This window comes from Peromyscus eremicus, chromosome 3, assembly GCF_949786415.1.
Source record: "Peromyscus eremicus chromosome 3, PerEre_H2_v1, whole genome shotgun sequence".
In the NCBI taxonomy this organism is placed as follows: Eukaryota; Metazoa; Chordata; class Mammalia; order Rodentia; family Cricetidae; genus Peromyscus; species Peromyscus eremicus.
The window spans coordinates 137,785,378-137,797,175 of NC_081418.1; the positions used below are offsets into that span (position 1 = coordinate 137,785,378).

Sequence of the window (11,798 nt, forward strand, 5' to 3'; positions counted from 1 at the left end):
GCCTGTCCTAAAATCCGCTGAAACATAGGTGCATTTGTCTCTTTTCCAGGCTTCTTGCTCCAGTCTCAAAGCCAAATGATCCTTCATCTTCAGAGGTTCTGGCTCACTTCCCTCTCCCTTTCTGGCTGCAAGTGAAATCTCAGCCTGTGATCTTTGTCCTTGGTGACAATGTACAGCAAGGAGCAAAAACGGCAGTTTGATTTCCCCCCACATTCCAAGTTGAACTTGAAGTGCTGGCAGCTTAAAACGAACTATACAAATAAATCTTGTTTTGACTCATAGTCCAGGGGGTGGATAAATATGGAAACCCTCAAGATATAATTTTGCAGTCATTTTTTTCTTAGTATAACGGCATGCTTTAATGTGCTGAGAAAAAAAAATTCTGGCTCTAGAGAAATAGCAACATTCTCCCAGCTAAGTGCTTTTTCATGCCTCCAGCAAACAGATATTCACACATACACGTTCGAGCATGCGCATACATGCGCGCATGCGGGTACACACACACACACACACACACACACACACACACACACACACACTCAACCCAGCAGCTGCACACCCAGGGCTGAGTGACAGTCCTCTGCTCCTAGCTGACAGCTCTTGTTCTGTAAAGTTAGAGATGGATGATCTTAAATTTCAACAGATCTATCTTCCATCACACTCAAATACGGAGAAAGGCAGCTTTGGCAATCAACGATGTAGAGAGATTTCTCTGTTAGAACATTCTAGAACAGAGACTTTTTCTAGAAGGATCAGAGACTAGTGACTCGGAGAACAGGAACTACTAGAGGACTCATCCAAAGGGATAGTGTCAGTGCTCAGTCTCCTAAGGACAGATTGTGTGCCTGGCCAATGGGCTAAGAGCTATGGGACTGGCCTGTGGTGCATGTTCTGGGATTCTAGAGCATTATTAGCAACAGAGGGTAAGGTAGAGCTGTTCTCCAAAGTCTCCCAGGCTTAATAGAAGTGGACTTTGCACTTTAAAAAGGAGATGTCGGGCTGGAGGCATAGCTCAGTGGTAGAGTGCCAGCCTTGCATGGGAAAGGCCCTGCATTCAATATCCAGCACCAAAATAATGATAATGAGAAATGGTGATAAAATAACAATAAATTTAAAAGGAAAGTGTGGCGACATCTAATAGGTTGAAAATCTAGTTAGAAATAAGGAAGGCATAAACTTTAGGCAGATGGTTCAGGATTCAGGGAGGACCCCAAGGCAGACATCCAAGCCAAGCCTCCCTGTCACTCTACGGGTGATGGGCTGGGGTCATGAGGACTGCTACTTGTCACAGTTAGCATACCTTCTGGCCTTGTGTGATCTCATTTATTTTGGAGCTGGGCCTTGTTCTCTGTTTTCAAAGAAGCCCACAAGGGGAAGCGAGTTGTCCAGAGTATTTGCAAAATGGACGAGCAAGCAAAAGACTGGAAGTGAATGCAGCTGGGAGCTTGGCTTATTTTTTCTGCTCTTTCTAAACTCTCCCCTTTCTCTGTCTAGGAATAGCTCTCAAAGAAGTTTGTCCTTCTCCCTGAGAGCATGGTGTTGTTTGCTCTGCAGAAGTTACATATCGGGCATGAGACTCAAGCCCCACCCCATCCTAGTCAGACATTCAGTGTCCATCCTTCCCTTTGCAGGAAGTTGCAGCCATGACCCGCTCCACCTACTAATAAAATCTGGGTTGCAGTTCTACGCCAAGATTTTAGGGCTGATGCTCATATTTTCAGAGTTTCCATGTCAAGAAATCCCACAGACCTTAGTCATTCCTCACACATAAGTCTACAAATATATCTTTCTCATGTGCTCTAAACAGCAAGTCTTTTGGCCCAGTTCCCCAAATCCTCCTCTTTCCTTTTCTGTGAAAAAACTCTTTGCATAAGTATTCTGTTGTCTGTGCAGTCACAGGATGGATTGGGACATTCCCATTAACTAACACTTGGCTAATAGGGAGCCACAGAAGTCTGTATATGCTATTAGCTGGTTTTTTCACTTTAGAATAATTGAAGGGTGGTACAATTTGCTTTTCAACTACCCATGTGATTTAATTTCCTTTAGTGGGTCAGAAGACAGGAGACATCATTGTGAACATAAATTACTCTCTTCCCAGTGGGTGCCATTTTTAGAGCATTCTATTTAGTAACATACTGAGCCAGCAGCATGTTCCCTAGAAATATGAATCTAGACAAAAAGTCCAGAGAATGATGGACCCATATACTAAGTGGCCTTCATGTCTCTCGTTTTGTGGCTGAAGGTGCCTCTGTGGTCCTCTGAGTCTGATGTTGCTATTTAGCAAGTGAGAATGACTTTCTCCCACGGAACTGCCGTAAGAAATGAATGTGCAGGTTAAGGAGACATGGAGGATTTCATTTCCGAGGTAACTGTATTTAAACTCTAGAACAGGCACCTTGGTCAGACACACTTTAGCCATCTGCATGAGACGCCGAGGTAAAGCGGTGAGACTTGGCAAAACCATAACTTAGGCTTATAAGCGTCTGTCTGTTATCCCACAGCCCCTCTACTTAGCAAAATATCTAGCTACAGTGAGTAACTATTTGTTACCAAATTATGACTAAAAGCCCCTAATTAAGTATTTCACAAAGTGAAAACAACAACCTTCTTAGATGTGCCCATTGCTCTGTTTACTTACTGTATGACTGTGTGCCCATTGCTCTGTTTACTTACTGTATGACTGTGTGCCCATTGCTCTGTTTACTTACTATATGACTGTGTGCCCATTGCTCTGTTTACTTACTGTATGACTGTGTGCCCATTGCTCTGTTTACTTACTGTATGACTGTGTGCCCATTGCTCTGTTTACTTACTGTATGACTGTGTGCCCATTGCTCTGTTTACTTACTGTATGACTGTGTGCCCATTGCTCTGTTTACTTACTGTATGACTGTGTGCCCATTGCTCTGTTTACTTACTGTATGACTGTGTGCCCATTGCTCTGTTTACTTACTGTATGACTGTGTGCCCATTGCTCTGTTTACTTACTGTATGACGGTGTGCCCATTGCTCTGTTTACTTACTGTATGACTGTGTGCCCATTGCTCTGTTTACTTACTGTATGACTGTGTGCCCATTGCTCTGTTTACTTACTGTATGACTGTGTGCCCATTGCTCTGTTTACTTACTGTATGACGGTGTGCCCATTGCTCTGTTTACTTACTGTATGACTGTGTGCCCATTGCTCTGTTTACTTACTATATGACTGTGTGCCCATTGCTCTGTTTACTTACTGTATGACTGTGTGCCCATTGCTCTGTTTACTTACTGTATGACTGTGTGCCCATTGCTCTGTTTACTTACTGTATGACGGTGTGCCCATTGCTCTGTTTACTTACTATATGACTGTGTGCCCATTGCTCTGTTTACTTACTGTATGACTGTGTGCCCATTGCTCTGTTTACTTACTGTATGACTGTGTGCCCATTGCTCTGTTTACTTACTGTATGACTGTGTGCCCATTGCTCTGTTTACTTACTGTATGACGGTGTGCCCATTGCTCTGTTTACTTACTGTATGACTGTGTGCCCATTGCTCTGTTTACTTACTATATGACTGTGTGCCCATTGCTCTGTTTACTTACTGTATGACTGTGTGCCCATTGCTCTGTTTACTTACTGTATGACTGTGTGCCCTTTGCTCTGTTTACTTACTATATGACTGTGTGCCCATTGCTCTGTTTACTTACTGTATGACGGTGTGTCCATTGCTCTGTTTACTTACTGTATGACTGTGTGCCCATTGCTCTGTTTACTTACTGTATGACTGTGTGCCCATTGCTCTGTTTACTTACTATATGACTGTGTGCCCATTGCTCTGTTTACTTACTGTATGACTGTGTGCCCATTGCTCTGTTTACTTACTGTATGACTGTGTGCCCATTGCTCTGTTTACTTACTGTATGACGGTGTGCCCATTGCTCTGTTTACTTACTGTATGACGGTGTGCCCATTGCTCTGTTTACTTACTGTATGACGGTGTGCCCATTGCTCTGTTTACTTACTGTATGACGGTGTGCCCATTGCTCTGTTTACTTACTATATGACTGTGTGCCCATTGCTCTGCTTCTGGGGACATACAGTGTAGCACCCCTCTTTTCAGATAAGGCAGAGCTCCCAGGATGTGGCTGATCTGCCACAGCCGCTGCAAGAACAAACACAGTTGTCACCTTGCATGAAGTCATCACTTCTGGACAGAGAAGTGCAGCTGCCATGGCACGTGGCTCTTCCTTAAGCCGGGCCTTCTTAGGAATCCAAGCCCCGGTAGTGTGAGTCCCTAGTGTCTTCCCCCAGTGAGGCTGACAGCAGCCGTTTATGGAGCTCTTTGGCCCTGACGATGTCTCAGATTTGGATGTCCCCTCAGGAAGTTCATGTGTCACAGAGGCTCAAGATGCCACCTCTCCTCCAAGCAACCACAGACCAGCTCCATGCTACACTGACTAATTCCTAGGTTTGTTCTGCTCTGTTAGGCTGGGTCTGGTCACTTAGCAAAGCTCCCAGTGGTACTGAAAGTCATAGAAAGAACGCACCTTCCCTTAGTGTCCATGCTCCAACCCCCATCCTGCCACCTCCTCCTCAGCACAAGTGGGAAGTCAATGTGTTTTATACAAGAGCCAAAGAGGGGGGTGAAAAGAGAGATCACTGCATGGATGGGGAATGGGGGAGGGGGAAACAAGTCCCAGCACGGTGCAGAAGCATGGTGAACAGAGACCTTCAGGTGATGTGAGTCTCACTCTCTATTGCTGGGCTCTCACGGGAACCTGGAGCTTTCCAGACAGCCCTGTGAGCCTGCTGTCTGGCATCATCCAGGGAGGCTTCTCTCAGTGGAGGGATGATCTGTTCTACAGGAAGCTGTGGGAGACCGAATTCCTGTTCTGCTGCTGGGCAATAAACTTGACAATGAGAAGGAGCGGGAAGTCCCCCGAGGCCTGGGAGAGCACCTCGCCAAGGTAAAAAGCCCATATTTTTCTCTTTCTGGACAGACAACTCCCCCCCCCCACACACACACCCAGTATTCAGGAATAAGCCCACGAGCCTTGGTGGGAACTTCTGGAAGCCCTGTTGAAGGGAAGAAATTGAGCAACTGGGTATCTTGTCATCTTGGGGAATGACTCAAGTCCTAAACATGTACAACTGCAAAGAGGTGAGGTCATAAGACAGAGCTGTTTAGGGAACACCAGGTAGGAGAATTGTCCTAAACCCTTTTATGTGGAACATGGAATTACAAGTTCTAAGAAAGTGGGAGACTATTCCTTCTAATCTTGCTCGGATACTGGAATGATACTGATGGTGAGGATGAAAACCTCACCATCCCCCAGGCAGCAGTGTGGACCACTTTGCTGCAGAATGTTTTGACATAAGAAAAAGCTGAAATCTGAAGAAAAACTCAGGGGAGGTGCTGGAAAGTATCTAAATAAGCACCAGCCTTTGGGATCAGTAGGGCCAGTGGAAAGTGGGGGTGCAGAAGGGCTCCCTCAGTGCTCCTTTCTTGCCTCTGGTTTCATGGAACTGTGTACCTGGGAGGAAGGATGCCCAGCGCCCCGTGATTCATGATTCTTGAACTGTTTACTCAAAACAGGACTTACTCTCAGAGCCTGAGATGAGAACAGATAGTAAGAATCAAAGAGGATGAGGCAGGCTCTGATGGGTGTCTGAGCAGGGTCACTGAGCAAGTCCACAATTCTGAAATCCAGATGCTTTGATGATAGGATGGGTTTTTATTTGTTTGTTTTGATTTTGTATTCCATCTAGAAGGAATTCTGACTAGAACTGCCATGAGGCTATTTATGGACTTTATCTCACTTTTAGTGAATATCCAAATGTCTCATTGAAGAAATAGTCATATATTTGATTACAGAGTGCTGTCCTAGACCCACTGAGGGTATTATGTAATATGTAGTATATACTTATTACTTTTCTGAAATTAGAAACTTTGGATTTCCAAATACATCTAGATAAAAATACTTCAGCTGAAGAGTACAGACCTGAATTATTATTATGATTATTATCCCATTTTCTTTTATGTTCTCTCTCTTTCATTTTTGAGTCTATTTTTGTATTGAGACAAGGCTTCATGTATCTCAGGCTGACCTTGAACTCTGATCTTTCTGCTTCTACCTTCAAGTGCTGGGGTTACAGGTGTGTGCCAGCACGCTCTATTTATGCAGTGCTGGGGCTCATACTCAGGGCTTCATACAGATGAGGCCAGGACTCTACCAAGTGAGCTAGACCCCCTGATCCACATATTTTTTTAAATTTTCAATTAGTAAAAAGTAAATAAACATGGAGACAGGAGCTGAATGACTCATTCCAAGTGTGGCAGTGATAGATGGGGCGAGCAGCTGCAGCTGGAAGGTACATCATGTGTTCCAGGTCCAAGTTCTGGGCCTGTTTACACCTCCATCCTTGAAGCGGCTTCTCTTAAAGCCTTCTCCAGAGTCAGTGTTGGACAGAAAGTGGACAGGAAGATATAAAGCATGCGGGGTACAAGGCATAGACTGGAGCTGGGTCTCTGGATGTAGATGAAGAGAGCTGAGTTCAAAGCCTCCTGAGCTAGTCTTCAGAATGTCTCAGTCACCTGGTCCCACTCACCACAGACACCAACCTCCAAAGGCAGAGCATCCAAACCAGAGCTCCGTTCCATTAGCGCTGTTGTTATGAAGTAAGCAACCTCTTAATGGAAGTGACCAATGGACATGGGGTCCTTGGTCATGAGTCCCCATGTACACAGCACCTCCTTTGCCTGATGAGTGATGGAGAGTTGCCCCATACACTTACGTTCACAGCCTGGGCAGCCAGAGTGTAATCTTATTGGAACCACATGACATCTGTCCAAGGGCCACAGAACAGCAATGTTCTGTAACAGCAGCTTTAGGGGAGTCCTTCTGTTTATCAGATGCCTGATTTGAACAGACCTGTCACATTACCTCTCTAGACTCAGTTTCCCTGCCTTGAAAATGGTAACAGCGTTGTCTACCCTGGTCTTTCTACCTGCTTCAAAGACTGATGTGAACCTGAAATAAGCAATCACACCATTGACCGAGATCCAAGAAAGTGTAAAGCACAGGCCCACACTAGGTGGTTGTCATAGCGTTGTTAAAGTTTGCTGATAGCTCCATATAGAACCAGCATCCATTGAAACCAACCGGGTCAGGAGAGGAGCCAAGGTAGACAGAGGGCTCTCTCTTCAGCTTCCTCTGGTTCCCACAGTTCCAGTTCCATCCACATGCCCTCTCTGCTCTGTGATTTCAGGAGAACAATTTGATCTTCTATGAATGCAGCGCCTATTCGGGTCATAACACCAAAGAGTCCCTGCTCCACCTGGCCAGGTAGGAAAGGCACCCAGAGAGTGAAACATACCGCTAAGCCCAGCTGCAGTCAACCCGGCTGATGCCTGCCTGCCCTCCCCGTTCAGGCCATATCTGAGCCTCTTTTCCTGTCTTCCTGAGCCCCTAAGTGCAGACACAGCTAGTACTCTATGGGGGAACTTTGGGAGGCAAAGCCAGCCTTCTGAAACAGTAGTGAAGGGAAGGAGAGTGCCCCTGCCTGTCACCTCTACTGCAGTCCCCTTCAGTCTCCGAGGCTGCCATCTGCCCAGAAAATGCACCTGCAAAGTGTCCCGTCAGAAGTCCCCCTCAGCACTGGCTGACATTGCAATGGGATTTGGGTGGGGGGTCAGCTTGGGAACAAGTGGAGCCTACAATATGGGCTCTTGGGTTGGAGAGTGAGGAACCAGAGAGAGCTGGGGCTGTGTAAAAGGGAAGCCAGCAGGGCACCCTCGGAAAGGCAGGAACAGTGCTGAAAGGACTGGCCACGTAGAAAGACTCGTTCTCCAAGAGCTTGTCTACATGAAAAATTAGGAAAACCAAACCACACCAGAGACCTTTTCAACACCTGAGCCTCTGTGCATCCCTCCAGCCAACAAGTACTGAACGCCGCCCGAGTTACACTCAGCACTCATACTGGGGCCTCTGAATATCTGACTTTGAGTAATTAAGACTCAGGAACAAGTCTTCTATGTATTAGAGAGGCTATGGGTTAGGGCATATACCAAGGGGGAAAGTTCTAGACCTTTCTCTGCCATTGACTCACTGACTACATTGGGAATATAAGAAAATCAGTCACACCTTCCCTGCCTGCTAACAGGTTGTGAAAATCAAAGGAGACACAGGAGGTGAGAGGGCCTGGAAAGCACAGAGGAAGCTCTTGCCTGTTATTTTCACCTTTCACCTCCTGTGTTTAACCTGGAGTCCTGGCCACAGGCGCCGTCCTGCAGAGCTGACAGCCAGTAATGAACAGATACGGGTTTATTACTGTGGCAGCTGTGGAGTCACCAAGATAAAGACACAGTTTGGTCCTTAAGCAAATGCATGTGACCCTGAGCAATGGAGTCACATGGAGAGGGATTAGCATGCTGTCAGGGACAGAGGTTCACCAAGATGGTCAAGGGTGGCTTCCCTGCGGAGGTGTCACGAAGCTCTCTGTCCTCACAACTATAGTTATACATCTGTGTTGTCAGGGAAGACTTTAAACACTGGTGCTCAGGGGAGGGCTGCTGGTCCCCGGGGCCAGCCACCAGCCTAGCCATTTCACTGCTGGTGACACCATCTCTTTTTCTCCTCCGACCCCCCACTGCCCAGGTTACTCAAAGAGCAAGAGGACACAGTGAGGAAGGACACCATTCAGGTTGGCCCCCCTGTCAAGAAGAAATCCTGCTGTGGCTGACAGTAGGCCCTTCTAACCCAGCCATCCTCGCCATGCCCATGGTCACCCACAGCCAGCAGTCCTCCGAAGGCCAAGGTCATGTGGCTACCTGAACCAGCACTTGGGCCCCATGTGCAACACCTGGCAAGGCCCACCCTGCCTTGTCCTTGCTGGTGACTGGCCTCCTCTAATGAAGGAAGCACCCGCAGCCAGAAGGCTGCTTTTTCTCTACTTCAGATCTGCGCCCCCTTCTCTTCTACACCCCAATACCTACTCCTTCCCCCTCTAAAGTGTTTTCTGGTAGAAAGGAGCAGATGGGCTTTTCCAGAAAAGTCACCATGTGCCTTCTCCACCTCCCTTTTCCTCTCTCCATGCCCTTAGGAGTCTCTGCACTGTGGTTGCCATGGCAACTGTGCAGGGACAACTTGATGCTTCTTGAAGGCCAAAGATGTGCCATTTGGGTGATGCTGGGCTAGTCTGTCTTGCTTTGGGCCCTGTTCTCCAAAAACCAGAGAGCTGCTCTTGGCTCACACGTCATGGACCTTGAGACACTCAAGTGTCTACTCCAGTTCCCGAGGCTCTCTCTGCTTCTCCCTGAGTTCCTGAACCACAGGCTTCGCCACCTCTCCCAGCAGCCACTGCACCCACTGGATCTGTGCTTGTGGGTCTCTGCAGTGTGCTTCCTGACGAACCTCAACCCTGACTCCAGGGTGAGCGGCGGGGGACAGCTCCACTCCTGGAGTCACAAAGCAGGGGTACTCCCTACATAACTTTGACAAAGAAACCAAAAGAAAACCAAAAGAGGAAGCCATCTATGGCTAAAGACAGTGGCCATTTCTGGAGGGTCTAAATAAGATATGTGTCACTGTATGAAAGTGTTTTCTGAGGGTTTCTCCAAATACCTCTTTGGAAAATCACATTTGATTATTGACAGGGTAGACTGACAGGCAGCTGTGGTGGTGGGGAGGACCCAACACTAGGTCAATACTTGTTGGCTTCATTTTGTTTCATTTTCCTTTATTCCAGGAGATTATACTCTTTTTAAAATGTAGCTGTGATGTTGACATTTTGCTGGTGCTTGCGAAGTGAGCTGCCTGTAGCGGCTAGCTTCAGCAGAGGGCGCTTGGCTTCAAGGAACCACCTGAACCCTGCTTCTGGTCAGCGTTGACTGTCTGGGTGCTAGAAAGTACATCCTTACCCTGGACAGAAGGTAGGATAGAAAGATTGCAAAGGTCTTTTTTTTTTTTTTTTTTAACCAGTGGTTGACATTCCAAGTCTACAGCCAAAGAGCCAGGCACCAGCTCCAGGGAAAATGAGTAATGGGTGGCCCAACAAATGAGACTCACTAAGAGGACAGAATATTAGGGACAAACCCACACAGCCAAATAAACAGGGAGAAACAGTGAACTAGAGTTCCTAGGCATGTTTTACAACCTCTTCCCCAGACCACCCAAAGAATGAGAGCCTCCATAGTTATCAGGCGTGTGCCCACCTGCTTTGAACAAGCTTTCTTTTTCTTTCTTTTCTTTTTTCTTTCTTTTTTTTTTTAAGATTTATTTATTTATTATGTACTCAGTGCTCTGTCTGCATGTGTCCCTGCAGGCCAGAAGAGGGCACCAGATCTCATTACAGGTGGTTGTGAGCCACCATGTGGTTGCTGGGAATTGAACTCAGGACCTCTGGAAGAGCAGTCGGTGTTCTTAACCACTGAGCCATCTCTCCAGCCCCGACAAGCTTTCTTCTTTTGCTGATCTAGCATTTGCAGGAACCAAAAAGCCTGTGAAGGATACTTAACAGAATGCACCCCCGAGTGCCGTGAAGAGGTCCATGATCTCTGCAGGCCAGCTCCCACTCCAGACCCCTAGCCCATCAGTTAAAGATAAGATGGGTTAATTGATACTTGGCAGCTTTCTGCTCGGATACATAGGATGCCTTGTGATAACTCTGATGACAGTCATTTTCCTTCATAGGCTGGCCCCAGATCCCAGTCTCCGATTGGAGACAGTTCCCAAGAAACTCCTTTCCCTAACAGAAGGGCGGTGGTGGTGGTTACATGTGTGGGTTGGAGCATGCAGAAGGGCATGGGAGCCAGTCAGAGGCGGTGCTTGCTCTGTGTGGAGGGCAGGTACAAGGTAGGATTGCCATAGGGAGGGTGGCCAGCTCCTCTCTTTCTTACTGGAGATAGAACTGAAATTCATAGAGCAATTCATGGGCTATACCTGGGATCCTCTGGGTCTCCAGATGACTTAATGCCCAGCACTGTGTTCCACTGGGGCTATCTTGCCCTTTTCATAAACAAAGAGTCTTGAAGGGTTTGGCGGACAGAAGGAGAACACTGGTGCCAAGCCTTGGACATGTGGCAAGTTCCATCATTCTTTAGAGGTCCGGGAGCAGATAGCAACAGGGTCAGGGAGGCCTAGGTTGCCTCCTTTAGCCCCACTGCAAAGGAAAGAGAAGAACGTGGGCTTCAGTAGGCCTCTGAGAAGTCCCTTGTCCCCAGCTCTCCGCACTCCTCCTCCCATTCTTTTTAAGATACTGTGTGGATCTGAGCCACCCTCAGGAGCTGTCACCCTGGCCTAGAGGCTGGCAGAGTGTTCACAAGAGCCTTCTGGCTCCATTCCACTTGCACCCCTGCTGATTAATCAGTTTTCTTGCTCATCTATCACAGACTGAAAGTTTCGATGTCTTCCTCACATGGAGCTCAAGAGTTAGAGAGGCCATGGCCATGGAGGACTCAGCACTGTCCCCAGTACTTCACAGGTGTTGGTTACCAGGGCTTGTTTTCATTGGGAACATAGAGTCATTGCCCAGCCCACTTTCTAGACATCTGTCCTGAATGGACACACTGAGCAGCACCATTTCCTTTGAGCATCTCTCTTCCCAGCCCGCTGGCTGGGTTTCAGCATTTGTTCCCATGGACTACCAGGATTCCTAAATTTCCTGCCCGGGCCTGTATCCCAGCAGTGGCCCTTGCTGATTCCAGGTCCCAGGCTGTGTCTCGCCCTCCCTGTCACTCATCAGGAAGCAGCTGAGACCTGGGGCCAGTGCATGGCTATTTACCTATGAGTAACCTTGGTTCATGACAGTCCCACA

At 47.4% G+C, this 11,798-nt stretch overlaps 1 protein-coding gene across 1 annotated transcript in view; it reads left to right on the top strand.

Annotated features, from left to right (window-relative positions):
* Cracr2a (calcium release activated channel regulator 2A) overlaps positions 1 to 9,909 on the top strand; it is a 71,050-nt gene extending 61,141 nt beyond the window's left edge. Inside the window, exons 15-17 of the mRNA XM_059256914.1 lie at positions 4,850 to 4,951; positions 7,254 to 7,330; positions 8,642 to 9,909. Of these exons, the coding sequence (XP_059112897.1) occupies positions 4,850 to 4,951; positions 7,254 to 7,330; positions 8,642 to 8,726 (264 nt within the window). The 3' untranslated portion in view covers positions 8,727 to 9,909. The remainder of the gene's footprint in view (positions 1 to 4,849; positions 4,952 to 7,253; positions 7,331 to 8,641) is intronic.
* The last annotated feature ends 1,889 nt before the right edge of the window (positions 9,910 to 11,798 follow it).